The sequence below is a fragment of the Canis aureus genome, chromosome 22 (assembly GCF_053574225.1).
Source record: "Canis aureus isolate CA01 chromosome 22, VMU_Caureus_v.1.0, whole genome shotgun sequence".
Lineage (NCBI taxonomy): Eukaryota > Metazoa > Chordata > Mammalia > Carnivora > Canidae > Canis > Canis aureus.
Genome location: NC_135632.1, coordinates 49,788,044 through 49,815,715, shown reverse-complemented (window position 1 = coordinate 49,815,715; position 27,672 = coordinate 49,788,044). Strand labels below are relative to the sequence as shown.

General features: G+C 49.2%; 2 protein-coding genes and 1 long non-coding RNA gene across 11 annotated transcripts in view; 2 read left to right on the top strand and 1 right to left on the bottom strand.

Annotated features, from left to right (window-relative positions):
* Positions 1 to 14,708, top strand: part of ANO10 (anoctamin 10) — a 228,752-nt gene extending 214,044 nt beyond the window's left edge. For all 3 annotated transcript variants that reach the window (XM_077865995.1, XM_077865994.1, XM_077865993.1), the window contains one exon: positions 14,086 to 14,708. In XM_077865995.1, the coding sequence (XP_077722121.1) occupies positions 14,086 to 14,151 (66 nt within the window). In that variant the 3' untranslated portion in view covers positions 14,152 to 14,708. The remainder of the gene's footprint in view (positions 1 to 14,085) is intronic.
* Positions 14,709 to 15,945: 1,237 nt separating this feature from the next.
* Positions 15,946 to 19,262, top strand: LOC144294193 (uncharacterized). 2 transcript variants are annotated; one of them, XR_013361648.1, is made up of 2 exons: positions 15,946 to 17,814; positions 18,844 to 19,262. It is a non-coding gene; the product is annotated as an uncharacterized LOC144294193 (long non-coding RNA). The 2 variants fall into 2 exon arrangements; XR_013361647.1 differs by having other exon boundaries at positions 15,946 to 17,930.
* A 3,093-nt stretch (positions 19,263 to 22,355) lies between these two features.
* SNRK (SNF related kinase) overlaps positions 22,356 to 27,672 on the bottom strand; it is a 57,888-nt gene continuing 52,571 nt past the window's right edge. For all 6 annotated transcript variants that reach the window (XM_077865987.1, XM_077865991.1, XM_077865990.1 and 3 more), the window contains one exon: positions 22,356 to 26,175. In XM_077865987.1, coding sequence (XP_077722113.1) covers positions 24,984 to 26,175 — 1,192 coding nt within the window. In that variant the 3' untranslated portion in view covers positions 22,356 to 24,983. The remainder of the gene's footprint in view (positions 26,176 to 27,672) is intronic.

Genomic DNA, 27,672 nt, shown 5'->3' with positions numbered 1-27,672 from the left:
GGTATTTTGATAGGGATTGCATTAAACGTGTACATTGCCCTGGGTAACATTGACATTTTCACAATATTAATTGTGCCAATTCATGAGCATGGAATATTTTTCCATCTCTTTGTGTCTTCCTCAATTTCTTTCAGAAGTGTTCTATAGTTTTTAGGGTATAGATCCTTTACCTCTTTGGTTAGGTTTATTCCTAGGTATCTTATGCTTTTGGGTGCAATTGTAAATGGGATTGACTCCTTAATTTCTCTTTCTTCAGTCTCATTGTTAGTGTATAGAAATGCCACTGATTTCTGGGCATTGATTTTGTATCCTGCCACGCTACCAAATTGCTGTATGAGTTCTAGCAATCTTGGGGTGGAGGCTTTTGGGTTTTCTATGTAGAGTGTCATGTCATTGGTGAAGAGGGAGAGTGACTTCTTCTTTGCCAATTTGAATGCCTTTAATGGCTTTTTGTTGTCTGATTGCTGAGGCTAGGACTTCCAGTACTATGTTGAATAGCAGTGGTGAGAGTGGACATCCCTGTTGTGTTCCTGATCTTAGGGGAAAGGCTCCCAGTGCTTCGCCATTGAGAATGATATTTGCTGTGGGCTTTTCGTAGATGGCATTTAAGATGTTGAGGAATGTTCCCTTTATCCCTACACTCTGAAGAGTTTTGATCAGGAATGGATGCTGTATTTTGTCAAATGCTTTCTCTGCATCTAATGAGAGGATCGTATGGTTCTTGGTTTTTCTCTTGCTGATATGATGAATCACATTGATTGTTTTACGAATGTTGAACCAGCCTTGTGTCCCGGGGATAAATCCTCCTTGGTCATAGTGAATAATTTTCTTAATGTACTGTTGGATCCTATTGGCTAGTTCTTGTTGAGAATTTTTGCATCCATGTTCATCAGGGATATTGGTCTGTAATTCTCCTTTTTGGTGGGGTCTTTGTCTGGTTTTGGAATTAAGGTGATGCTGGCCTCATAGAATGAATTTGGAAGTACTTCATCTCTTTCTATCTTTCCAAACAGCTTTAGTAGAATAGGTACAGTTTCTTCTTTAAACGTTTGATAGAATTTCCCTGGGAAGCTATCTGGCCCTGGACTTTTGTGTCTTGGGATGTTTTGTATGACTGCTTCAATTTCCTTCCTGGTTATTGGCCTGTTCAGGTTTTCTATTTCTTCCTGTTCCAGTTTTGGTAATTTGTGGCTTTCCAGAAATGTGTCCATTTATTCTAGATTGCCTAATTTATTGGCGTATAGCTGTTCATAATATGTTTTTAAAATCTTTTGTATTTCCTTGGTGTTGGTAGTGATCTCTCCTTTCTCATTCATGATTTTATTAGTTTGAGTCTTCTCTCTCTTCTTTTTAATAAGGCTGGCTAATGGTTTACCTATCTTATTAATTCGTTCAAAGAACAAACTCCTGATTCTGTTGATCTGTTCCAGAGTTCTTCTGGTCTCGATTTCGTTGAGTTCTGCTCAAATCTTTATTAAGTTTCTTCTTCTGCTGGGTGTAGGATCTATTTGCTGTTTTTTCTCTAGTTCCTTTATGTGTAAGGTTAGCTTTTGTATTTGAGTTCTTTCCAGTTTTTGAATGGATGCTTGTATTGGGATATATTTCCCCCTCAGGACTGCTTTTGCTGCATCCCAAAGATTTTGAATGGTGTATCTTCATTCTCATTAGTTTCCATGAATCTTTTTAATTCTTCCTTAATTTCTTGGTTGACCCTTTCATCTTTTAGCAGGATGGTCCTTAACCTCCACGTGTTTGAGGTCCTTCCAAACTTCTTGTTGTGATTTAGTTCTAATTTCAAGGCATTATGGTCTGAGAATAGGCAGGGGATGATCCCAATCTTTTGGTATCAGTTCAGACCCGATTTGTGACCCAGTATGTGGTCTATTCTGGAGAAAGTTCCATGTGCACTTGAGAAGAATGTGTATTCAGTTGAGTTTGGATGTAAAGTTCTGTAGATATCTATGAAATCCATCTGGTCCAGTGTATCATTTAAAGCTCTTGTTTCTTTGGAGATGTTGTGCTTAGAAGACCTATCAAGTATAGAAAGTGCTAGATTGAAGTCACCAAGTATAAGTGTATTATTATCTAAGTATATCTTAACTTTGGTTATTAATTGATTGATATATTTGGCAGCTCCCACATTTGGGGTGTATATATTGAGGATTGTTAAGTCCTCTTGTTGGATAGATCCTTTAAGTATGATATAGTGTCCCTCTTCATCTCTCACTACAGTCTTCGGGGTAAATTTTAGTTTATCTGATATGAGAATGGCTACCCCTGCTTTCTTTTGAGGACCATCTGAATGGTAAATGGTTCTCCAACCTTTTATTTTCAGGCTGTAGGTGTCCTTCTGTCTAAAATGAGTCTCTTGTAGACAGCAAATAGATGGGTCCTGCTTTTTTATCCAGTCTGAAACCCTGCGCCTTTTGATGGGGTCATTAAGCCCATTCACGTTCAGAGTTACTGTTGAAAGGTATGAGTTTAAAAAAAAAAAAAAAAGAAGAAAGGTATGAGTTTAGTGTCATCATGATATCTATTCAGTCCTTGTTTTTGTGGATTGTTCCACTGGACTTCTTCTTAAAGGGGAATTTTAAGAGTCCCCCTTAAAATTTCTTGCAGAGCTGGTTTGGAGGTCACATATTCTTTCAGTTCCTGCCTGTCTTGGAAGCTCTTTATCTCTCCTTCCATTCTGAATGAGAGCCCTGCTGGATAAAGTATTCTTGGTTGCATGTTCTTCTCATTTAGGACCCTGAATATATCCTGCCAGCCCTTTCTGGCCTGCCAGGTCTCTGTGGAGAGGTCTGCTGTTACCCTAATACTCCTCCCCATAAAAGTCAAGGATTTCTTGTCTCTTGCTGCTTTAAGGATCTTCTCTTTATCTTTGGAATTTGCAAGCTTCACTATTAAATGTCGAGGTGTTCAACGGTTTTTATTGATTTTGGGGGGGGGGGGGGGTCTCTCTATTTCCTGGATCTGAATGCCTGTTTCCCTTCCCAGATTAGGAAAGTTTTCAGCTATGATTTGTTCAAATACATATTCTGGCCCTCTGGCCCTTTTGGCGCCCTCAGGAACCCCAATTAAATGTAGGTTTTTCTTCCTCAGGCTGTTGTTTATTTCCCTTAATCTATCCTCATGATCTTTTAATTGTCTCTTTTTTCCTCAGTTTCCCTCTTTGCCATCAACTTGTCTTCTCTGTCACTCACTCGTTCTTCCACCTCGTTAATCCTCATCGTTAGGACTTCTAGTTTGGATTGCATCTCATTCAGTTGATTTTTAATTTCTGCCTGATTGGATCTAAATTCTGCAGTCATGAAGTCTCTTGAGTCCTTTATGCTTTTTTCTAGAGCCACCAGTAGCTGTATAATAGTGCTTCTGAATTGGTTTTCTGACATTGAATTGTAATCCAGATTTTGTAACTCTGTGGGAGAGAGGACTGTTTCTGATTCTTTCTTTTGAGGTGAGGTTTTCCTTCTAGTCATTTTGCTCAGTGCAGAGTGGCCAAAAACAAGTTGTATTGGGAAAAGGAGAAAAAGAGAGGAGAGAAAGAAGGAAAGAAAAGAGAAAAAGAAAAAAGGAAGAAAAAAAGAGAAGAAAAAGAGAAAGAAAAAGAAAGGAAAAAAAGGGTGGGGGAAGCAAACAGAAATAAAAAAAAAAAAAAAAAAAAAAAAAACCACGGGGGAGTATCTTCTGATTCTGTATACTTTAAATCCCTTGACTTCCCTGGAACTAGTCCGTCTAGCTGGTCTCCTGGGGGAGGGGCCTGCTGTGCTGATTTTCAGGTGTTAGCACTTGGGGGAGCTGCTCTGCCCCCTGCCTGGTGCAGGGCTCAGTGGGGGTTGTTTACCCCGTGAGGCCCCAGGAGGAACAACCCCAGTGGCTGGGCCAGCTCTAGAGCCCCGGATTCAGCTCCCGCAGTAGCTCCGGAGCTCTCCGTCTGCAGGGCCTGGAGGCTCCGGGTGGGGCCGCTGATCTGCTCAGCTTGGGGCAGGAGCGTCCTTGCTGTCCTGGGCCCTCCCCCTCCCGGCCTCTGCCTGTCCCGGGGGAGGCTGGATCCTGGGCTGTGTCCCGGCGCCCTGGGCTCCGGGGCCTGCGCTGTTGGATTCGCGCTCCCTCCCCGCAGCCCCCTCCGCGGAGCTGCCCCTGAGCCCCCCCCCGAGCTGCTCCTGCCCTGCAGCCCCCTCCGCGGAGCCGCCGCCCGAGCCCCCCCGAGCTGCTCCCGCCCCGCAGCCCCCTCCCGGAGCCGCCCCCGAGCCCCCCCGAGCTGCTCCCGCCCCGCAGCCCCCTCCACGGAGCCGCCCCCGAGCCCCCCGAGCTGCTCCCGCCCCGCAGCCCCCTCCGCGGAGCCGCCCCCGAGCCCCCCCGAGCTGCTCCCGCCCCGCAGCCCCCTCCCCGGAGCCGCCCCCGAGCCCCCCAAGCTGCTCCCGCCCCGCAGCCCCCTCCCCGGAGCCGCCCCCGAGCCCCTCTGAGCTGCTCCGGGCCCCGCCGTGCGCGCTGCAGCCCTTAGGGAGCTCGGCGCACTCTCCCGGGGCGCAGGTGTCTGTTAGTGTCCCCGGGAGCCCGAGGGCATCCCCGCCCTCCTGGGTCCTGCTCCAACTCCCCGCGAGCCCCTTTCCGCCCGGGAAGGTCGGTGCAGCTCCTGCTTCTCCGGGACGGGGCTCTCCTGTCCTGGGGACACTCGCCCCGGCCTCAGCCCAGCTCCTCGCGGGCCCCTCCCCCTTGGAGGCCTTTTGTTTCTTTATTTCTTTTTTCCCGTCTTCCTACCTTGATAGAAGCGCGAACTCTTCTCACTGTAGCATTCCAGCTGGTCTCTCTTTAAATCTCAGGCCAAATTCATGGATTTTCAGGGTGATTTGAAGGTTATCTAGGTAATTTGGTGGGGACAGGTGACTTGGGGACCCTACTCTTCCACCATCTTGCCCCTCCTCCTAACTCAGTTTATAAAAAAGTTTAGTCATTCATCCTCTGATTTGAGGCAAACTAATCACCATGCATTTTTTTAAAATATTTTATTTATTTAGTTGAGAGAGAGAAGTGGAGAGGGGAGGGGAGCAGGGTGGGAAGGCGAGGAAGGGAGAAAGAATGAATCCTAAGCAGACTCCATGCTGAGCACAGCTGACACGGGACTCAATCTCAGGACCCTAAGGTCATGACCCAAGCTGAAACCAAGTGTCAGACACAACTGACTGAGCCACCCAAGCACCCCCACCATACTCCTTTTCCTGGTTATCTGCCAAAACACAAAATGCTTTTTTCCCTTTTCTCATACAGAATTGGTGGCCCCTTCATCTGACCTTTGTGATTTGCCAAGGATACCTATCCTGTGTGTCTTCTTCACCCTCCCTATTATCACCCTCTTTATGTGGTCATGAGCACACAGTGGATGGCCATTCGAGAAGTACTGATTGTTTTATCTTTATATTATTTCCTTATCATTACTCATAGCTTGATTTTGATCTCAACCTCTTTTTATTTAAAATGAGATTTTGGGGGGTGGGGTACCACTGTTTATTGGAGATTTCCCATGGCTCATTTGAACTTAACTGTATTTACTTCTTTTTTTTTTTTTTTTTTTTTTTTTTTTAGTGTAGATTCTCTTGGGGTTTTTTTATTTTATTTAAATTCAGTTTGCCAGCATATAACACCCAGAGCTCATCTCATCTCATCATGTGCCCTCCTTAATGCCTGTCACTCAGTCACCCTATCCCTCCACCCCCTCCCTTCCTGCAACCCTTTTTTCCCCCCAGAGTTAGGGGTCTCTCATGGTTGTCTCCCTCTCTAATTTTTCCCACTCAGTTTCCCTCCCTTCCCTTGGGATCCTTTTCACTATTTCTTATTATGCCCTGTATGAGTGAAAGCATATGATAATTATCTTTCTCTGTTTGACTTACTTCACTCAGCATAATACCCTCTGGTTCCATCCACATCAATGTAAATGGTGGGTATTCATCCTTTCTGATGGCTGAGTAATATTCCATTGTATACATAGACCACATCTTTATCCATTCATCTTTCGATGGACAGTGAGGCTGCTTCCACAGTTTGGTTACTGTGGACATTTCTGCTATGAACATTGGAGTGCAGGTTTCCGGTGTTTCACTACATCAGTATCTTTACAGTATACCCAGTAGTCCAATTGCGGAGTCACAGGGTAGCTCTATTTACAATGACACTTCTGTTGCACAAATTCTGTCTGCATTGGACCTGATGCCCCATGGTAGGCTGTGCCACCCCAGACCTAAAGGGGGCAGGGTTAAGCGCCCTCCCCCAGCCCGCTGCTGTGCCATCCCCTGATGTGGGTCCCCAGGCCCTCCAGGGCCCTCTCTCCTTATTCTCCACACTTGGGTCTGGATGTGTCCAAAATACATCCATTCAATTCAGCTGCCTTTTAAGCAACATGTTACCAGTTTTCTCACCTCATCTAAAGAAGGAGACATCACTTATTTTAACCCTGGTGGTTCCTGAATGATGCAGGACTCTATGTGTACTCTCCTTCCCATGCCCAGTGAATTGCACTTTGTTGCCAGATTTAGGTCCTGGTTCTTTCCAGTGCTGGATGCTCTTGTTAGTGGTGTGCCAGTCACTAGCCTTCCCGTGTTTGAGCTGTTTGAGCACTTGCGATTTTGCCAATTAGCATTTCCCATGTTTTCTGGTTCTTGTGCCCTTCAGAGGCCTTTCCTTCTAAAAAAGAAAAAAAAGCCAAGGACTTCTGTCTTCTTTAAATATTTAACTTGTCCTTCCTGGAGTTGTAAGCAACTTTTTAAAATCTTGCTCAAATTTGTGCTTACAGATCAGGATAGGGGTTAGCGTGGTGGGTTCTAGAGCCAGACTCCCCTGGCTTAGAAATGTAGCAGAAAATCTCTGACAGGACAGGACAAAATTTAAGCCTCACCAAGAATCAAAACCATCTCAGCAGACCCTCTTAAGATGGAAGTGTGATCCAGCTGAACCTGAAGCTCCTGGCACAGGTGGCTGGGGCAGAAAGATGAGTGATGTTAAAACAGCGCAAAGCCAAAAGTCCATCAGCAGGCTGGGCTCAAGCCTCCTGTGAGCTGTGTGACCTTCTCAGTGTCCCCAGTCCTCAGTTCCATCTTTAGCATGATGATAATGGTAATTTTCTCATAGGGTGGTTCTGAAGAGCACATGGGTAAATACATAGACTTTAGAACAGTATCCAGTATGTATTATGATATAACTGCTGGTCACAATTTAAGTTACGCAAAAATAATAGAATGTGACAGACATTAAAAGTTGTATCAATAAAGTAGGAGGAGAAAAAAGGGTTGGATATAAGCACAATTAGAGATGCAGGAAATGGGCAGGCAGGGAATAAGCTGCCAAGGATTACATGAAGCTGCTACAGAAAATATGCATGAAGCATGGGACTGGTGCTCTGAACATACCTACCTGTGTCCGCAGCCCATGGTAAACCATCTAGATGGAGTGTGCCCATCCCATTCTGAAAGCCTGGGTGCCAATGAAGGGTCTGCTACATTCATTGCTTAGTGATTTCATGTGAATTTTGGGTAAATGGAAATGCAGTCTGCATGTAGGGCCCAGAACTCAGAAAAAATACCAGAACCCACTGATGGAATGTGGAAGGACAGAGGCCATGTGCAGCCCTGAGGAGGGCTTTCTGCACTTCCCAAACCCAGTGAGGTGGGACAGTCTCTCATCAGTTTTGCTTTATCATTTTTGTTTGCATTCAGCACCTTTTAGCCACCTCTAGAACTTCACAGCATGGGCAGATAGATCATTTTAGTAACCCACGTTTCAGAAACAGCTGTGTCTAATCAAATGTATTTGGCACCCTATTCCAGAAGCCTCAGAATAAATGCATACCTGGGGATAGCTGGGAAACAAGCCTCTGCTTCTGCAGGCCCTCACTCTCTACAGAAAGTATACTGCATTCTCAGGGTATCTGTGGCATTTTCCTTCCAAGAGCCTTAACTTCTGCTTTTGGAAATTTAGCTCTGAAACCTCATCATGCAGAGAAAACAGGACTCAATTATTTAAGAAGTAGATGTTAAAAAAAACTTTTTTGCAGTTAAATTGACTATATGCTCTCCAGAGTCAGCTGGTGCAGTTAATGGACTTGTGCCCCCATTGGGTGAACCGAGCATGGCCCCTGGGCCTTAGAGCCTCTTTGGAGCTGGGTTTTGATCTTGGAGGGTTTTAGTTTCCAGCTGGGATCAAGCTGGTAATCTGGCAAGCTTCCTGGTAGCCCTGACTTTCCTCCTCCCTCCACCTCCCTGGCTGTAATCGCAGACCACCTGAGCCAGGGCCAGAGCCACACCTCGGGGGGTTCGGGGGGATCCGAGATCTCTATTCCCACTGAGTCACAATCCTAAGGGGCCCAGACCAGCATCACTACCAGGTAAGGTAACTGGGACTCCGAGTGAAATCCTGGGACTGGAAAGCTCACACTGCAGTGTGTTCTCTGGGATCCCATGCGTGTGACAGACAAATAAATATGTAGTCCAGATAGTGATGCTGACTTGGGGAACAGGAACGTGCCTCATTTACACACCCAGAGAAGGGGGTTATTTCCCAGGTCACTTGTCATGCCCAGTGGGAGCTAAACCACAGTCTCACTGGCTGTCGCTCTGGGCTCCAGGCTGTGGTCCTTCTTCATGGCTCCAGTTCAAGGTCCTGCACTGCGGGCCATGGGCACAGAGTCATGCCCCTGCTCCAGAGAGTACACGCTAGGTAGGAGGGAACATCGAAGCTGGGAAAACCCTCATATTAACATGCCACACACAGATGATGTGAGTGCAGTGCAGGAGTTCCAGTGGAGGGTGACAGTGACATGCAGCCTCTCGGGGCTGAGGAACCTGGGGTTTAGTCCAGGACCTATGGGAAGCCTCTGTGGTTTGCACATGTGTGTCCCCTGTTTTAAAACCTGGCTTGGGGGATCCCTGGGTGGCGCAGCGGTTTGGCGCCTGCCTTTGGCCCAGGGCGCGATCCTGGAGACCCGGGATCGAGTCCCACGTCGGGCTCCCGGTGCATGGAGCCTGCTTCTCTCTCTGCCTGTGTCTCTGCCTCTCTCTCTCTCTCTCTCTCTCTCTCTCTCTTTCTCTCTGTGACTATCAGAAAGAAAGAAAGAAAGAAAGAAAGAAAGAAAGAAAGAAAGAAAGAAAGAAAGAAAGAAATATTAAAACCTGGCTTGGAAAAAAAAAAAAAAAAACCTGGCTTGGGGTGCTTTGGGATGGTGTCAAGAAGTCCTAGAGACCAGCAGTGGGCTCAGTGGATGTGCTTGGTGGATGGGGTTGGCAGGCCCTGCGGCCAACTGTAGACGCAGGAGGAGGACACAGAGGCATCCCCTCACCGGCTCAAGTTTTGATGTGAGCAACCAAGTGGTAGTGGCCCCTGACATGGGGTGCATGGGAGAAAAGCTGGTGGCTGGGGTAGGGATGTGGGACTCAGAGGCCGGTGTGTCTGACAGTCATCTGCCTTCACATGTTTTCATCAGATGTTGAAATGAAGCAGGTGCTCTGGAGGGAGAGGTGACATATGTCATGGCCCCAGGAATGCCCAAGGTTCCCCAGGCGCCACTGCCCCTGCATCCACTGCTGTGGGGCTTATGAGAACCCGAAAGCATTGCCAGGCCCAGGGCATTTCATCATTATATTAGAATATGTCCAAAACACTGCTTATTTGAGGGAAACTTTCTTTTAGACGTAACAAATAAAAAATATTGAGGCACCCAGCTGTCTCTGTCAGAAGAGCATGTAACCCTTGATCTTGGGGTTGTGAGTTTGAGCCCCATGCTGGGTATAGAGATTACTAAAAGAAATTAAAAAAAAAAAAGTTTTTGTGAAATGTCCCACTCTTTACTTTTTTTACCTGAACCGTCAGACCCTTGTTTAATTTTGCCCTGATTCTAGTGACATGACCGAAGACAAGTTGCTTAGCCTCAGCCTGGTCAGTGACACACAGAAAACCTCACTGGTGCTTACAGGGGGTACACAGGCATAGCTGTGTGTGAGGGAGGCTTCCAGTTCTGCTCCTTCCTGCTCACCAGAGCTAGAGACAGAATCCTCCTGGGGGAGCCCTGTTAAGTCAGAATGGAGGTGAGTAGGGGACCGGTGATGCCAGTGCTCTGTCACCAGGCCTGCATAGCCGAGGCTGGCAAGATTTGGGGGAGCGGGGTGCTGCAGATGCCATTGCTGACCTGAACTGGCCTGAGAACACAGTTCCTATCAGACCTGTTGCCCCAGGACGCCCTGGCCTGTGAAGCTAGCAGCTGACTCCATGGCAGCCACTGAGCTCTGCCCTGAGCCAGCTCCTGGCCAGTGGAGCTTCCAGTAAACAGGAAAAGATGAATGCACAGGCTCTTTTTGTCTGTCAGCCGGGAGCTCCCAGAGCTGTCTCTGGGAGTAGTTGCTGCTTTTGAGGGGAAGGGGTAATAGAGTAGCTGCTAACAGATTTCAGATTGGGCAGGAATGTAATCCACTGGTTGTGGTTTCCTGAGTGCTGTGAATAGAAGGATCCCAGAGCTGATTGTGGGTTCAGCCAGAGAGTCTCTGCGACCAGTCCAGGAGGGGGCAGGGGCCATCTCAGGTCTGTAGAAAGCACTGCAGGTCTCAGGAAGCATTTCTGTGCGTCTCTGCAGGGAAAAATGGGTCCAGTTCTACATCCTTTCTTATGTTCAGCTGTGCATTTGGACAACACACTTAGTGATTAGGCTCCTCCTATAAATATTATTAATAGTGATGCAAGTCAGTCTATGCTTTTTAAAGAGCTATCTGGAGCATGAGTGTTTTAATGAGTCAGGAATTGGGGAAGATTTCATTCTCTTCATTCTGATGCTTTTTGTAGGGAAGAAGTCAGCGCTATTATCCTGCTTGTATTTTTAGTAAGGTTTTAATTTAAGAATCCCTAAAGAAGCCAAGGTATTTTTTGTTTTTTGTTTTTGAAAGGGTTATGTTGCCCCCTTCCCACTACATCTCCCCAGGCAGGGCTGCTAAAAAGCAAAAGAAGTAGGCCCCAGCTACAGACCAACGAGTTCCTGTAGAGGCCTGAGTCTGCATTAGAGACTCTCCAGATTCTTAAGTGGCCATAGGACCAAACCGTCAATCAGGGTTCTTTCAGATTAGGAAGTCTGTGCTTCTGGAGTTCATTCTGCCAATGCTCGTCATCTGCCCCGAATAGAGGAGGAAGTGGGGAGCAGACTGGGTTGGGGCCCAGCCCCTTGGCACCTCTGCACCAGGAGGGTGGGGTACTTCTTCACTGAGTTCATGACAGCAGCTGGAGGGGATCTAGATCTGTGAGCAGTGCACAGTATCTGGGTTTCCTGAGAGAAGCTGCCTCAAGACACTGTGGCTTCTGACTCCGTCATTCAGGAGGATTGGCAGAGGTCTGCCCATTTGCACAGGACAGGTCTGGGTGTCACTCGCTGGTCTCAAAACCAGTTTAAGTCTCCCTCTGTGGCAAGCAGGCTGCTGCAGCTTGTTTCTTCTAAACTGCTTGGGTGTTTCTCTGGGCTTGGGCCACAGGTTTGAAGTTCTGCTTCTGCCACTGGCTCAGCATGTCCAGAGAGGAGGGCAGGAGACCCAGGGAGACAAGCCAGGCCTCTGCTGCCCTCAAGCCAGGGTGCTCAGTCCTGCACTGGCAAAAGGTTGGGGAGCACAGGCCTTCCCGCCCACCGTGGGCCCAGTTTTCTGTGGAGGGCACCAAGCTCCAGGAGGCAGATCAGGCCCTGTGGGACCTACCACTGAGGCAAAGGGCTGTAGGCAGGCTCAGCCCAACCCATCAGATGGAGGGGCCTGGTCAGTGCACTTGTAGGGACAGGTACTCCTGGGCAGACTGCTCCTGCTGCCTGGGCTGGGGCATGAGCAGGTGGTGGGGTCCCTGGCCATCATTCCAACCTTTGCGACCAGCAGCACAGCCAGTGCAGACAGCCACAACCTCCCAGACATCCCTCGTGCTCAGGAGCCACCCTGAGCAGGTAGGGAGGTGGTTCTGAACCACTCCCCTGGCCTGAGTGAAGCTCCCACCTTGAGCCAGGTCGATCAAGGGAGGGTTCCATCTGACAGTCTAGCTGCTGTGGAGCAGGATGCCACTCCCAGGAGGTCTGCACCTCTGGAGTGCTTCACCTGCTGGCAAGCGGCTCCCAACAGTAGCCACGCTCATCATGTGACAGCAGGCTGCACCCTGCAGGGGGCCTTACAGACCCCTTTGGATGGAAACCCATTTTGATTTTCCTCCCCATGTGGAATGCTGAGGAAGCAAGGCTAGAAGATTCCATGACAAGCTAGGGACTATTTTATCCTCATTATAGTTCTAGTTTAGTTAAATTTATTTAGCCTTTAAATTTCTTATAGTTACTGTCAAATTAGGAAATAAATTCATATTCTCTCATAAAAAGACATTTTAAAAGGTCTCGTAAGTATTAAATGACACCAGCTGGAAGAATCTATGGTGAATCCGGGCTGAAATAATAACAGTTTTCCCGTTTGGGGATAGCTCACACCAGCAGTGAACAGGGAAAGTGGGCTCACAAGGGGACAGGAAGTAGCAGCAGAAGAGGGATCAAATGCCAAACATGACTTCTAGGGGATTCTCAGGTGGCCTGGCAGTCCTGCTTCTGCAGGTCTGTGAACCAAATAAACCCATCAGCCTCATGCTGGCAGGTGAGGTTGTACAGATATTGTGACTGTGAGTCCTTCGGCCCACCTCAGCTCCCATGCCCACATATCATGTACTAGGTCGGCCTGCTGCAATGCTCTGTCCCACACAAGAAGAGCTCACTCCCACCTGTCCCCTTCCCCATTAAGAGCTATCCCCTAAATCCTGTGTCCGTGTGGACCAGCAAAAGCCCGGCAGGCCCCTCCCCAGCCCACAGGGTGCGCGGTGGCCCTCAAGCTCCCAGCACTGTGCCCCTTGTGATGGACAGGCCAGGCTCTGAGCAAGGAACCATCTGCAGTGAAATGGGGTCGTCCGAGATGCTGCAGATGGAAAGGATCCTCACAAGGGGAAATCGGGTTGAAGTAGAAGACAGATTATAGACTATGAACAGGACTCCTCTTAAGGAAACAGGGAGAGTGTGGCATTGGTGTCCAGCCTGGTGTGGTGCTTGGAGCTTCCGGGGGCGGGGGGGGGGGGGGGGGCAGCCAGATACCTGGAACACCAGCAGTGTTTGTGCTCAGAGTCTTGTTTTTCCCATCAGTAAATAACTGTTATCAAAAATCAGTGTGTGGAAAAAAAAAATCAGTGTGTGTATTTTAAGCCAAATTCCAAAGGAGTTATTAATTTTTTTCAACAAACAGGCAGAGCTAGAGTGATGTTTTCCATCACCCATGGGACAGAGGGGGCTGGGAGCTATGGGGGCCTAGGGGACTGTCCAGGGTAGGGGGCTCAGGACTGGGAGCAGCGGGACCTCCCCCACAAAGGCTGCCTTGTCCTTGGGTGTAGGCTCCTTCTGACCCTTCCCACTTGGCCTGGCCCTCAGGGGGACTTCATAGGATGTCCCCAGTGGTACTGGACGGCTCGATGGCTCAGGATGGTCCTATGGCTGTAGGGACAGAGGGCTGGTGAAATGTCTGCTGTTTCGGTGTAGCTGCTCTGGGCCAGGGACTTCATGCACAGTGACCCCCCCCCCCAAAGCCACCGTGCAAAATGTACACTGTGGCTCCCACTATGCAGATGTAGAAACAAAGAGGCTCAGAGAGGTCAGCTTTCCAGAGTCACCAAGTTACAGAGACAGAGCAAGAACTTGGCCCCAAGTCAGTACTCCAGGCCCCCTGCTCTGTCCTTTCCCCTCCCCTTGCCCTAGGGATCCAGGGAGAAGGACATTCCAGCTGCCTCGAGTTTCTGTATCTGTAGAATCCCCAGTGCACTAGTAGGTTCACACAACAGGACATTCCCAGCCCAGTCCTCCTGGCTCCCATCTCATCAGGGTCGGAAGCCCGGGCTCTGCACTCTCAGGAAGCCTCAGGCAGTGTCAAGAGTGCGCCGGCTCCTCCTCAGGGTTCAGTGTGCTCTGATGGAGCTCAAGGGACACCATCACCCAGGGAGCCTGGGCCACCATCTGGGGGCCACCACTCAGGCTTGCATGGCTCACCCACTATTGTGTTCTCTCAACAGCAAATGAAGCTCATGGCCCAGAACCTGAAGGAGGAATCACAGGAAAGCAGTAAGAAGGAGGCCTGAGCGCCCGCCCAGGCTGCCTGGAGTGAGGGCGGAGGGGCACCTGGAGCAACAAAGTGGCCCCTGAACCCTGACCCCATGCAGGGCCACAGGAAAGGATGCGACGTGGTAGGCACCCTCCTCCATGTGCAGTGTCCTGGTGAGGGCCAGGGGACAGGGCGGCCAAGACCTGGCCCTTCCTGGGCCCCCAGTCGGCCCATGCCTTCCCGCCCCTGCCCAGGCCCTGTTTGTCACTGCTGCAGCTGTCTGACCTCGCCCCAGAGCCTTGCTCGCGGGAACCACCACTCTCCATTCACCTCTCACAGCAACGGGCCCTTCCATGGGCTGGGCAGCTGGGCAGGGTGTGAACCCCCCAGACACACACACACACACCCCACCCCCGGAGCTGGTCTGGGGCTTCCTGCTGAGCCTCACTTGAGAGGGAGGGTGTGCCTCCAGGCAGTGTTGCCAGCACCTGGACAGCTCTAAATGCCTCTTTCCTGTTCTGTTTTGCAGTATGTTAACAGACCCTTTTCTCAACAAAAAACAGAGTAACTGAGCTATTAAAGGCAACACTTACCTCTCTGACTCCTACTTACTGGACGGGGACTGAAACTCCCTCCCTTCTGAGATGAACCCTGGGTTGGGTCATTGAAGGGGAACCGTAGAGGCGGGGAGCTGAGAACCTCAGCTTGAGGCTGGGCACCTGTGTGCCACTTCCAAAGCCTGTGGCCTGGGCAGTACTCAAGAGGTTCTGCTCTCACTGGAGCCTGTCCCCTCAAGGGGCCTGGCATGGGCCACTGGGGCTGCTTTCATGCCCATGGCACCAGGCCAAGGGCCAGCTGCCTCCCCTGCACCCTGATCCCAGGAAGAGGACAAGGGCCCCTGCCCAGGGGTGTCATCTGCCATGAGGCTGCACCCACATCTTTCACAGGCACGTGGGTGCTATCTCGAGCTCAGGCTGCTGCCCTGGCCTCAGTCTGACCACGAGGACCCCCCAGGAGGGCAGAGCCTGGCGTTGGTCTCCTGCCAGCTGCCAAGCTCCGCCTGGTGCGGCAGCCCCCGCTCCCCGCTGTCCCTCACAGCCGGGCCACTGCGGACCTGTGGTCCCTTCTTCCTTCCACTGGGGAAGAGCAGCCAGGAGGGCCGGGGACCTTCACTTCTAGACGCGTCTGAGTTGGGGGCCCTCCCTCCGTGTCAGGGCGGGGATGGCCTCAGCGGGGCACGCTGGGAGCCCGACTCCCACCCTCGTCTGCCCCCGGGGTCGTGGGCTTGGTCCGCAGAGGCCCTGGCCCCGTCACCTCGGGGCGTTGGTGCTCGGTGGATGGATGGATGCCTTCGGAACGCGGTGCTGTTCGGGCGGGCCGCTGGGCGGCTCCGCCGGGCCCGGGCCTGTGCGGCGGGGAAGCGGCCGGGGAAGGGGGTGGCGCCCGCGCCCTCGGTGCCCTCGGTGCCCTCGGTGCCACCGCGGAGGCCCAGCTGGAGCAGGGGCGCGGCCCGGTGCTGAGGGGCTGCCCCCGCCCCCCCAGCCGGGGTCCTCATCCCGCCTCGGGCCTCCTGGGGTTCCCGGGGATGCCCCTGCTCACGTCCCCAGCCCCCTGCCCCGTGACGGGCGGCGCCGGGAGGGCCTGTGGGGGCAGAGGCCGGGGAGGCCCCGCCCTTGGAGGCGCCCCGCGTTGCCGAGGCCGCCGAGTCCCGACGCCATCGCGGGCACCCCAGCCGAGCAGCGGCGGCCCGGGGCCACCAGCCCCGAGGGGCGGAACGGAGCCGGGGACGCGCCCGGCATCTCTCCCCGCCGACGACCCCGCGCCCCCAGCTCGCCTCCCAGGCCCTCCTGGGGAGGTGCGGGGCGTCGGAGGGCCTCGGCCCTGGTGCTCGGCCCGCCTGGCGGGCTGCGAGCCAGCTCCCCTCCGGCAGGCAGCTCACATGGAGCCCCGTGGCGTGCCCGCCGAGCCGCCCGCCCCCACGGCGGCCCCAGACCTGGGCCTGGGCTTCTGCTGGCAGAGCCCAGCCCCTGCAGCCTTGGGGACGGGAGGGTGTCAGACAGTGGCCACACTGTCACACCCCTCACCTGCAACTCACAGGGTCGGAATGGAGGCCAAATCTTGATCTTAGTGGCTTAGGGGAAGAAGCCAGAAGCCCGTGGTTAGGGATACCGGGCCCTATGATGGAGCTGGAGGCCGGGAGCCCACTGCCCTCCTTGGTATACCCTATGGGCCTCAGTTTTCTTATATTGTTCTCTTTTATAGATGAGGAAACTGAGGTACACAGGCTCCCCCCAGCAGTGTCCCCACGCTCCACAGCCCCACATCTGCCAAGATGGTACTGCTGCCTTGCACCAAGCTACCCAATGCTTGCTCTCTCCTCAGCCCTGTAGCTCTCATCCCATCTCCAGCAGGAAACTAGCAACAGAAGGAAGAAGACCAAAGGCCCCAGAACCAGGATCCGGAGTCCTCCAGCTGATTTATCTCAAGAATCCCTGGGCCACGTCTGAAGAAACAGGCCAGGCTTCCTTGCATGTCCCCACACCCACCTGAGGATGGCTTGAAGAGCAGGGACCTGAGCCTGGCGCCACCAGCTCCTCCAGGAGCCCCCAGAGCCTGGAGGGAAGACGTAGCTCCTGTGCCAGAGCAGCTGTGGGAGCATCCTTTCATCCCAGCCACAAGAAGGCCACAACCTCTTCAGAGGATGGAAGATACTTCTGGTCCTGTCAAGAGGCCCAGTTATGGTCTTCTCATCCATGCAGAAGTGGGAACCCAGGAAGGTTGTGGGACACTGGTTGTCAGGGCTTTCTAAGAGCCAAAATGAGGAGGTCTTGCAAGCCAGCCAGGGGGCCCCAACCAAGGCCCACACCAGGTGGGCAGCGAGTCCTGGACCGAGGCCCAGCCGCACAGGGCCTCGGATTCCTCAGAGCATGTCCGCACGCATAGGGAAAGAATCACCTGGACCTTGTTCAAGCATTTGCCCTGGCCCTACCACCTCGGGCCTGAGGGACAGGATTTGGGCAGTTTGGCCCAGGAGCCCACGTCTCTGAAGGCAGCTCATGTCGACATGGGTATGTGCCTCCCTTTACAAGGCTGTCTGGCTCGGAGAAGGAAAACCAATTAGGTCTCCCCACTTGTGGAGACTGGTGAGCCACTTTGAAGCCACCTCTGCCCCTCCCCACTCCAGAACACAAGGCCGGAAACAAGCCCCATGGGGTTTGCCCATCACAGGTAGAGGCAGCTAAGCACCACGGGGAGAGCAGGAACCTCTCAGGAAGGACTGGGGCCTGCCCACCGGCCCCATCCTGGGGGTCCCGCCTGCTGGGGGCCCTGCTTACCAGCTGGAAGCCACCCTGCAACACCCCACATTTGGGCCACCCGAAGGAAGGATGCAGGTTGGGGTTTGCATTAACCATGTGGAAGCTAGGGTCTCCTAACAGACATCTTGGGGACTGAGAGACACTTCTTTCCTGGTCTCAGTTTCCTCCCAGGTGGTGGGTCCCAGGGAATAGCCATCCAGCCCAGGGAAGCTTCAGCCAGCTGGAATTCTTCAGGAAATGTGAGACCAGCTCTCGGCCCTGACTCTAATTGATCTCACCTCACGAGGTGTGCGACAAGCTGCCCAATCTGGTTTCCCCTGCAAGTCCACCATCCCCTAGGACCAGCTGTCTCTCTAAACTTGGAAATTTCAGACATTAGAAAGGTAAAAAGATGCGTTAATACGTGGCAGGTATGAGCTCCAGTGTGGTTTCAAGGGTAACCTTATGGTACAAGGCTTAATACTGCTTTGCCCGGCTCTCTGGAACTGGAAGGTCCAAGGTAAGTCGAAGGGCAATCTCACCTCTCCCCACCCAGGTGGGCAACCTGCAGAAGGGGTCTCTGGGGTCAGATTAGTGCTGTGCCCTTGGGCAGGCCCCTAACCTCTCTGAGCCTTAGGAGCCATGCACCACTGCCCATCCTTCACTGGGGACACTATCAAAGTCATACCCACACGCTCTCCTGACACTTCTCGATTAGTCCTCCAAGGACCTGATTCCATCTCACTCTCCACAAGTCTGGGGAGCCTCTGGTGCTCAGATCTGATCCACAGACCACTCAGTTTCAGCAAGAAGTTCTCAGGCTCACAGGCAGCCCTCGCAGGTAATCTTGGGTGCCTGTCTCTGGCCTTTGCTGCTCCCTCAGGACCTATGTTCTCACCAAAGTCCCCACCTCTCAGGGTTGAGATCACCTCTCCATACTCCTGGAGTACAGATCTGCAAGTAATCTCTCAGCCAGGGACAGAACCTAAGGTGCCCTGTGCAAAATGAAAATGCAGCATCCTTGCTTGAAAGTTTTTAAGAATTTTAAGACAAAAAACTAGGAGCAGAGCATGAAGTCAAGGGGGCCCTTCCAAACCTGGGGCACAGGCTAAGGATAGGCTGCACACTACGGGGTACTGAACAGTCTCAAGTCCCCTTGATACCGCCCCTTCCAGTCCTCCAGTCCAGAAATTGTAGCATCCTGTTGAAAGGATGAATGAGCCAAGAAGTAAAGTGGACTCTCCCTCAGCAAGGTCCACTCCTGGCTCCTGGCACATACAGGAGCTGGTGATTGGCATCTGTCCAGCTATTCAGTTCTCCCTCCCTGAACTCACCCTCCTTGGGACTCTCAGGATCCCCCAGCAGTGCCCTGCCACACATCACGATCTCTGATCTTCATCTGGTACTAATCTAATCCTCATTTCTTACTCAAGGGCATTATGAATTCACAAGGACAAGGATTCCGTTTTATTCTCCTGACTTCTCAACCTGTAACACCCAGCGTGGAGTGGGATGTCTGCTAAGACAGGGGTCCTCAGAAACACAGTGTGCTGGCAGCCTACCATGTGCTTGGGTCCCAGTCCTCCTCATCACAGTGGACAGCAGTGAGGGACAGAAAGGCAAAGGGGCGACCTAAGGCCTGACATGTCCTTCAGTGGAGTGATGTGTCCTTCAGTGGTGTGCTTAGGAGGTATTGTCTCAGGGGTGAGGCAGACTAGCCCTAGAGGCAGCTCTGGATCTGTCCTAACACACTTTAAAAGCAAGACCCCAAAGGATCTACCTGATTCCAAGTAACTGTATGCCAAAATGAAAACCAACACTTTTTACATGAATAAAACAATCTAGCACTCAACAGTGTAAAATGTGTCGAGCATTGCAATAAAAATCAACCTATACTCAATGAAAATATCCTTCATGAATTAAGTAAAAATACTTGTTTAGACAAGCAAAAGCTGACAGAATATATTGTCAGCAGACCTGCACGTATGAAAATTTAAAGTTCTAAAGACAGAAGGAAAATATCAAAATGTGGATCTACACAAAGAAATGAAGAGTGCTGGAAAGAATAAAGATGTAGGTAAAAGAAGACACTCTTTCCCCTTATGTTTCATCTCTTAAAAAGAAAACAATTTAAAATAAAAATATTTATGCATATGTAAAAATAGGATGTATGCCAACAATAGCACAAAGAACAGGAGGAGTAAAGTGCACATTTGTCAGGTTCTTCTACATTAGGTAGATTGCAGTTTTATACATATATACACATATGTATAATATGCTGTGCGTATATATATATATATACACATATATATCCACCCATTGATATCTATATCTATATCCATCCCTATAGCAACCACTAAAAAAGAGGCACAACAATAAGCCAATAAAAAGTGCACAAACAAAAAGAACATAGTAAAGAAGGAAAAAGAAATAAGAAACAGATGAGACAAATGGAAAACCAGAAAGATGGTAGATTTAAATTCAACCGTGTTGATAATTACACTAAACATACTTGATCTAAAATACTCCAAATAAAAGGCAAAGATTTGCAGATTGGATAAAAAGCAAAACTCTACTATATGCTGTCTATAAAAAAGAAATGAAAAATCCAAAAACAAAACAACTGTCCCTTAAATATAAAGACATAGATAGGTTAAAAATAAAAAAGGTGGAAAAAAAATAGTCCCACAAACCAAAGAAAGGTAGAGTGGCTATATCAAAGTAGATTTCATGACAAAGGTTTACCAGAGACCAAGAGTATTTCATAATGATAAAAAAGATCAGTTCATCAGGAGAACTTAGCAATCTTAAATGTGTACCTAACAACAAAGCTTCAAATTTCATGAAGTAAAGCTGATAGGACTAAAAGGAGAAATAGCCAATCCACAATTCTAGATCTCAGTACTCCTCTCTCACTGATATGAGACAGAAACTCAGTGAGGATACAGAAGACTTGACTAACATTACTAAGCAACTTGGACTGACCTGTGTAGAACACTTTACCAACAACTGCACTTTCCCAGCACTCACAAAAACATTCATCAAGAAAGGCCATTAGCTGAGCCATAGGAAGAGTTTTGGTAAAATTTAAACGATTTCAGTTATACAAGGTACAGTTTCTTGCCAAAACAGAACTGCAGTAGAAATTAGTAACAAACTTCTGTGGAAAGTCCCCCAAATAATTTGGAAATTAAATACCTTTTTACTGAACTTTTACTGGTTTAGCTTTTAAAAGTCTCACTCGGGATCCCTGGGTGGCACAGCAGTTTAGCGCCTGCCTTTGGCCCAGGGCGCGATCCTGGAGACCCGGGATCAAATCCCACATCGGGCTCCCGGTGCATGGAGCCTGCTTCTCCCTCTGCCTGTGTCTCTGCCTCTCTCTCTCTCTCTCTCTCTCTCTCTCTCTCTGTGACTATCATAAATAAATAAAAAAAAAAAAAATTTAAAATAAATAAATAAATAAAAGTCTCACTCACACTGCTGAAGAAAAAGTCAAAAGAAATGGCAAGGGCAAAAGCAGCAGCACCCTCCAGGAGGCATTTACAGTTGTCCAGTTGTGATGATGGTGTTAGCAGTGAAGGCAGTAAGAAGGGATCCATTTCTGAATGGTGCCTAAGATTTGCTAATGGATTGGATATTGGGATTGCAGAGGGAAGGAGGATTCCCAGATTCTTGACTTGTGTAAAAGGTTTAGAGCCACCATTTATGAGATGTGAAGCATTGGGAAGGGAAGGATTTAAGGGGGAGGTTCTAAGTTTGGGGCATGTAAAAAAGGTGCTTATTAGACACAAACGTGGAGAGAAGTCAAACAGCGTGCTAGAATCTGGCTTGTGGTAGGTGGGCTACATATACTTTAGGGTTCTATCAGCACACAAATGTTAGATTGAATGGGATAACCAAGAGACTAAGTGCAGAGAAAGATCCAGAAAGGAACCTTGGGGTACTCCAAGCACAGAAGTTGAGAGACGAGCCAGTGGGATGAAGAGCAGTGAGGCGCAAGTGGAGCCCAAAATGAGAGATTTATGAGGAAGGGGTGACCAACTTACCAAGAATTAGAAGCTGACTGCCAGGGTCAGCAGTCACCAGTGTTAAGGCCCCAGTGGGTAACTGACAGGAAGGGAGGAAGTACAAACAGGTACAGATTCCCTTTTGGGTTTATGGAATGGTTGCACAACTCTGAGAATACACGAAAAGCATGGAATTGTACAACCGGCAAGTTGTGTGCCATGTGGATTATATCTCTAAAGCTGTTTTTAAAAACTCACCATTTTTTCAGCGCATGGAATGCTGGAAAGAATAACCTTGAGCAAAGCGTTATGGGCCGGGGGTGGGGGGAGGTGGCAGCAGCAAGAGTCTGACTGGAAGGGTTCAAAGAACCAAGAGGAGAGAGAACAAAGACATCTCTTTAAGGTAGGGGAATCAAGTCTCGTTTTGTTTGCCATTAGGAATGATCTAGCAGTGAAGCAAAGATGGATGGTGCAAGAGAAAGCAGGGAATGAGCAGTCCTCATGGCTGCCTCACTCACAGCCATAAAGCCTCAAGGTGTGAGTAAAGGAACTGACCTCAGAATCACACAACCAGGAGCAAGGGCAGGGCATGCGGGTTCAGATGAAGTGGGAGGAGGAAGTGGGAGCCTGCAGCAGTTTCAATGGCTTCACTTCATTCCATTATTTGAGAGCATGATGACCAGCCAAGTGAGGGAAGCCATGAATTGGGAAATAAAGCATAATTAGCAGGCAGTCCTGGAGCCACTTGTGGTCATGAGTTTGTTTATTTATTCATTTATTTTTGCGGTCATGAGTTTAAACCAAGGACAGTCACAATTCTATTTTTTCAGTTGCATCTGGCAGTGCAGGTACACAGCATGTGCAGAGTTGCATGTCACCCAGGCTGAGTCTGTTGAGAAAGCTGCATTCAGGAGAAGAAAGAGAAACATGGGACACGGTTTATATTGCTGAACACCAATATGCCACTTTATTATTTGGATTTTTTTCCCATCTGTCACATACCTGTCAATGTTTACACAATGAGGAAATCAACCAGCAGTGGAAGCAATCGACCAATCAGCTGATAATTCTGTACCCTCTTAACACATCAATTCTTACTTGGTAGGGATAGCTTTATTCTGATTCAGTCTCACAGCTCTTCTTAAAATCGGTGTCAAGATTGTCACATCTTTAAATACAGATAGAATTGCCAGAAGTACATAATTTTATATATATATATGTATATATATATATGTGTATATATATATAATATATGTACACACACGTACAGAAAAATACAAGACTAATTGTTTTTCCACAATATTGAATTTACACACTACTATAACTCTATGCAACTTCTGAAGACAGGTTAAGGGGTACAAGAAACTTTAGAGCTAGTAAATAGTTTGGTCCAATATTATCTTAATGTAATGGTTATTTGCTCCCTCCCTTTTATGTGACGACATACTATGACATACAACACATGCACAATCATTCACTTATGAACAAATGAGTAAGACGCCACTCAGACTAACATCTGTATACCCAGAGGGCCAACCAACCACACACAACTAATAAGGCTATAATACAGCTATGCAGCATAGACGGTCAACACTGCTGATCCTAGAGTGAGCACCATATATACATCTGAATATAAAAAACCATTGGAAAACAAACACGTATGGGTTAGTTAAAAGGTGCCATTCCAAGGCTATACATTATCACAGGAAGAAGTATTTACATTACTTGGAAAACAGCTGCAACAAAGAGTTTATTGCCAATGCCCTTTATAAACTTCTCTCCTACGTTTAATACAGATGTTACGCTCACTATCTATGTGAACCACACATCTTATTTCTGGCCCTTTATAAGATCCCTGCTCAAGAATTTCAAGCAAATATGTTCTATGGCTTCACCCACACATCTTTTCTGGTAGCTTTCAATCATAAATATCACAATGAACTAGAGCTGTAGCTTAAAACATATCTAGCCTAGGTCTAGAAAGTAAAATAAGTATTTTAAGTATCATCTTAGTTTAGTAAGTATATTGTGAAATTCAGAGTTCAGAGTAAAATGTATGAACCCTAAGGAGCAGAGTCAGTGTGTACTTGGAGAAACCATGACCAATGGAATGCAGTCCTTTGGTGCTCTGCCCACTCAGAGACATGAGTGTGGGAAAGCTCCCCTCCCCTAACCCCAGCCCAGCCACATCCTATCACCAGTGTGGAAAAGCACTGCTTTGAAGACCCCCAGGGCACAGCATAAACAAGTAGCATCTGGCCCCTTCTAAAATTAGCAATCTGCCAATATACTGCGTCTTACAAGATAAAATGCCATGAAAGATGATTATCTGGTCAAAAGTAGTCTTTGTACAGGAACAGTTTAAAGCAAGAGGTCTTTATTATTTTGGCAGGACGGCAAAGTGAAAAACACTTCCAGAAAAACAAAAACAAAAACAAAAAACAAAAAAGCAGGCTTTGTGCATTTCGTTTGCTGTGTGAATTTTACTCTTTTGTGTGTTTAATCAGCCAATTTTCATAGCTTATTGAGCTAAAGGATATAGAAGAATGGAAAAAAACAAGAGAGTCGATCTAATTACCAAACTCCTAAAAAATCCCAGGTTTTTTTTTTTGTTTTTTTTTTTTTTTTTACTTCATAGGGTTTTGACTTTGCCAACCTCTGTGTGCACCTCTGCTCCCGTATCAGGCCGTACAGCTTCCTCTATCTCCATGGTTTTAAAGGAAACCCTAGGGTGTGCCCTTTAGGAAAGAATGGACACTGAGCATCTTTTCTGTCAGACAGACTATACACTCTGTAAGTAGAGTTAAGACACCATCAGTTCACTTGATCACATTACAAAGTAAGATTGTCTGCTTGTAATTTACCACTACAGGGGAAGCTGCCTTATAAATCTAAGTACTTTATCTCACCTAGTACAAAACAAGAAAATCTTTTTCAGTTAAATTTTAAGAGCCCAAACTTGTTTTCACACTATAGCTTAAGACAAACAGGTGTGGGTATGTTGAAATCGTGGTTTTAAGGTTCTCAGTGCAGACGCTCGCTGTACTGGCTCCGCACAGGCCTCGGAGGGTGGGGCACGCACACGCTCACAGGCACCAGGCCTGTCGGCATCACGTTATTGCTTTGGTTCTGTCTCAGACACCACGGAGTGTGCCTCCGAGCACGGAGTTTCTGTTATCACAGAAGGTCAGGACAGGAATTTAGAGTTTTCACAAGGAAACAAAAGCATTTTTTTCTCTATGTTAAGTGCAGAACATCACACATTTCTAAGTGCTCCATTTATATTAGGTTCCAAATATACATTTTAATTTAATCCTGATCATCCACATTAAAATTATAAATGTAAAAATTACACAATAGACTTTTCGGCTGGAAAAGAAAAGTAGTATCTAGCAGCATGCACAAAGACCATGCATTGTCACATCGTCAGGTGGACCAACGAAAAGGTAATAAATAACTGCTCCTAACGCCCACTTTAAAAGAGTAAAACCAAAAGAGAGCAGTGAAGTGAGCCGGTCTTCACCACTCAGAGCAGGAAGCGCGCCAGTGGCCAGTGGGAGCCGAGGTCAGATGACATGGCAGCAGCTGGCCTGGCTGGAGGCGCACAGCAGCCCGTCCTTAGGGTTCCGCTGGATGTTCACAGAGATGGTCTTTTCGCACAGAGGTAGCTGTAGCACGTTATTTTTCAGGTTCTTGCTCTTTATCCGTTCTAACTCGGTGGAGCTGTCCGCCACGTGGTCAGAGAAGAACTTGATGCCACCCACTCCGGGGGCCTGGCCTGCGCTCCCCGTGGAGCTGATGCACATCTTCCACGTGGACTTCTCCTGGACCTTGACGCTGGAGAAGGACAGGCCACCCTGCGGATCGATAATGTACTTGGCGCCACCGTGCAGCTGGGAGCCCAGGCAGAGGCTCATGAGCTTGAGGCTCTGCACCAGCTCCCCAGGCCCGGGGCCGGCACAGCGGCGGGTGCTCCCCGACGTGCCGGTGGGCTTGCCACCGGAGCCGCCCGCGGGGCTGCCCCCGCCCGCACTCTTCTCGCCCGGGCTGGCCTGGTCCGCACTGCCGCCGCCCGCGCTCGGCTTGCCCTGGCCGCCGCCGTCACCCTCGCTGCCCGGGGGGCCCTCGCTGCTATCCCGCCGGTGCCACGAGTAAGTGAAGCCACTGTCCTTGTCCAGCCGCCGCCGGCTCTCCGAGTCGTCGTCGCTAGTCTCCGAGCTGCTGCAGCTGGAGCCGCGGCCCTGGCTTTTCCTGCGGTGATAGCGCTTGTGCACAGTGCCCGGGGAGGCGATGTTCATCTTGAGCCGGCTCAGCTTGGGAGGCAGGTTCTCATCCATGTCGAACTCGTCGTCGGACTCCCCCTCCTCGAAGATCTGGTTGAGGACTGGAGCGCTCTTCCTCGACGTCAGCCGGTTGGTCACCGAGGGCTTCCGGCGCAGGACCACTTGGGTAGAGAGGGACATGGGCTTCTTGTCCTCTTCATCTTCCTCTTCGTCCTCCTCCACCCGGAATAGGCACTTGCGCCCACTGGCCGTGGGTTTCAGGCTCGCAGGTGACACTGTAGACAGCGCCGGGCCAGCCAGCTCCGGGAGCTCATCCTTCTTAGCCGCATCACACAGGCCTTTGCTCCGGTGGCCATTGAGGACATTGTCAGCGGCCCGTGCAGGAGACTGAGGGACAGTCGCATGGGACAGAGGAGTGGCTGTGAGATCATCCTCAAGGTCCTGAGGAACATCAATTTTGGTTGGCCACGACTGCCTGTGTAACAGATTGGAAAAAGAAAACCACGTAATATGCAGACTTTACTCAAACTATATCACATAAAACTTACTGGGGCAAAATCCATGGACTAAAAAAAGAAATACATAAAAAAAGAAAAGAAAAGAGAGAAACCACAGCCTTGCAAACCCATTCACCATCCTATGAAGGACACCAGCAGGGCAAATGTGCTTCTGAAACACGGCTCGGTCTGTGGCTTACCAGCCAAAGGAGAACTTCATCAGAGCCACCAGGAAAAGGAGGCCAAGAGCTACTCCATCTTTGCCATACTAGTCTCACACCACAAGAAAAGCAGTTTAAAAAAGCACAAGGGAGATCACCAAAGCAAAAACACCAAACACCACATGTTTCATTCCTTTGGATCTTAGATCACCACCTTTGAAGGGCAATGGTTTGCTAATAAAATTCACCTGAAAGAATCAAATACAATTCACCTGAAATTCCCAGTCTTCCAAGTATGACAGGATGGTATAAAAGTTTGGTGTTTATAAAAATAAATGGAAATAATTCAGTGGATTAAACACAAGAATACTGCAAAGAAAAGTCCATGGACGCTGCCACACATACATCTCTCCTTCACCAATTATAAAACACACAACACTAAATATAAATACATGTATTTTTAAATGTCCACACAAGTATAGTAAGTAGCAAATCCACAATTATTTAAACTTTGATTTTATTCCCCAATCTAGAGTCACCCAAGTAACAAGAACACTGTCTGGCAGCCAAAGAAAAAAACTTTTGAAACGGGTCTCCAGCCTGTTTTGGAATTCTCAACTGTGCTCTGTCCGGGGAATAGCAGATGCCAGAGATCTTTAAAACAGTAACTTCTACACTACAACACTTTCGTTTCACTCCAATTATCTTATCCTAGAAATAAAACTCAATTAAATCTACAGCTTTAAAAAAAACTCATAGGAATTTACGACAGACATTTTCCCCCAACTCAGAGCCATTTCCTCTTTGTCAGTGGAGTGGGGTCCATTTGTGCTTGTCATTGCTTTGGTAGTTTATAACAACCGAGTGTTGGATAACATCTTTGAGGTCACTAAGTGCCTTTGGACTAGTCCTCTTTCCCCCACCAACGCAAATGCTCAAAACCCTGGCCAGGCCTGCAGCTCTGGGGAACTGCACACCCTGGCCCTCACGCACACAAACACCCTGGAGCCCTGGGCTGGGAGGCCACCTGCCGACCGGGTCCCACCCAGCAGAGTGGCAGCTGGCGCCATCCAGGATGAGGGATCCACACGTGGTGGAGGATCTTCTCTCCTCGCCTCCCACCCCACTTGAAAAGAAAGCCAAAAGCGTTCTCAGAACCCACTCCCCAAAACAGGATGGGTGGGTGCTGCCACTGGGGTAGTTCCACCACTGGCCACTTCTGAACCAACAGGTCTGAAGTACATCAAATGGTTCAACAGCTCACATTAACCGAGCACACATCTGAGCTCAATGCTGTGCTAAACTAAGTAAGTC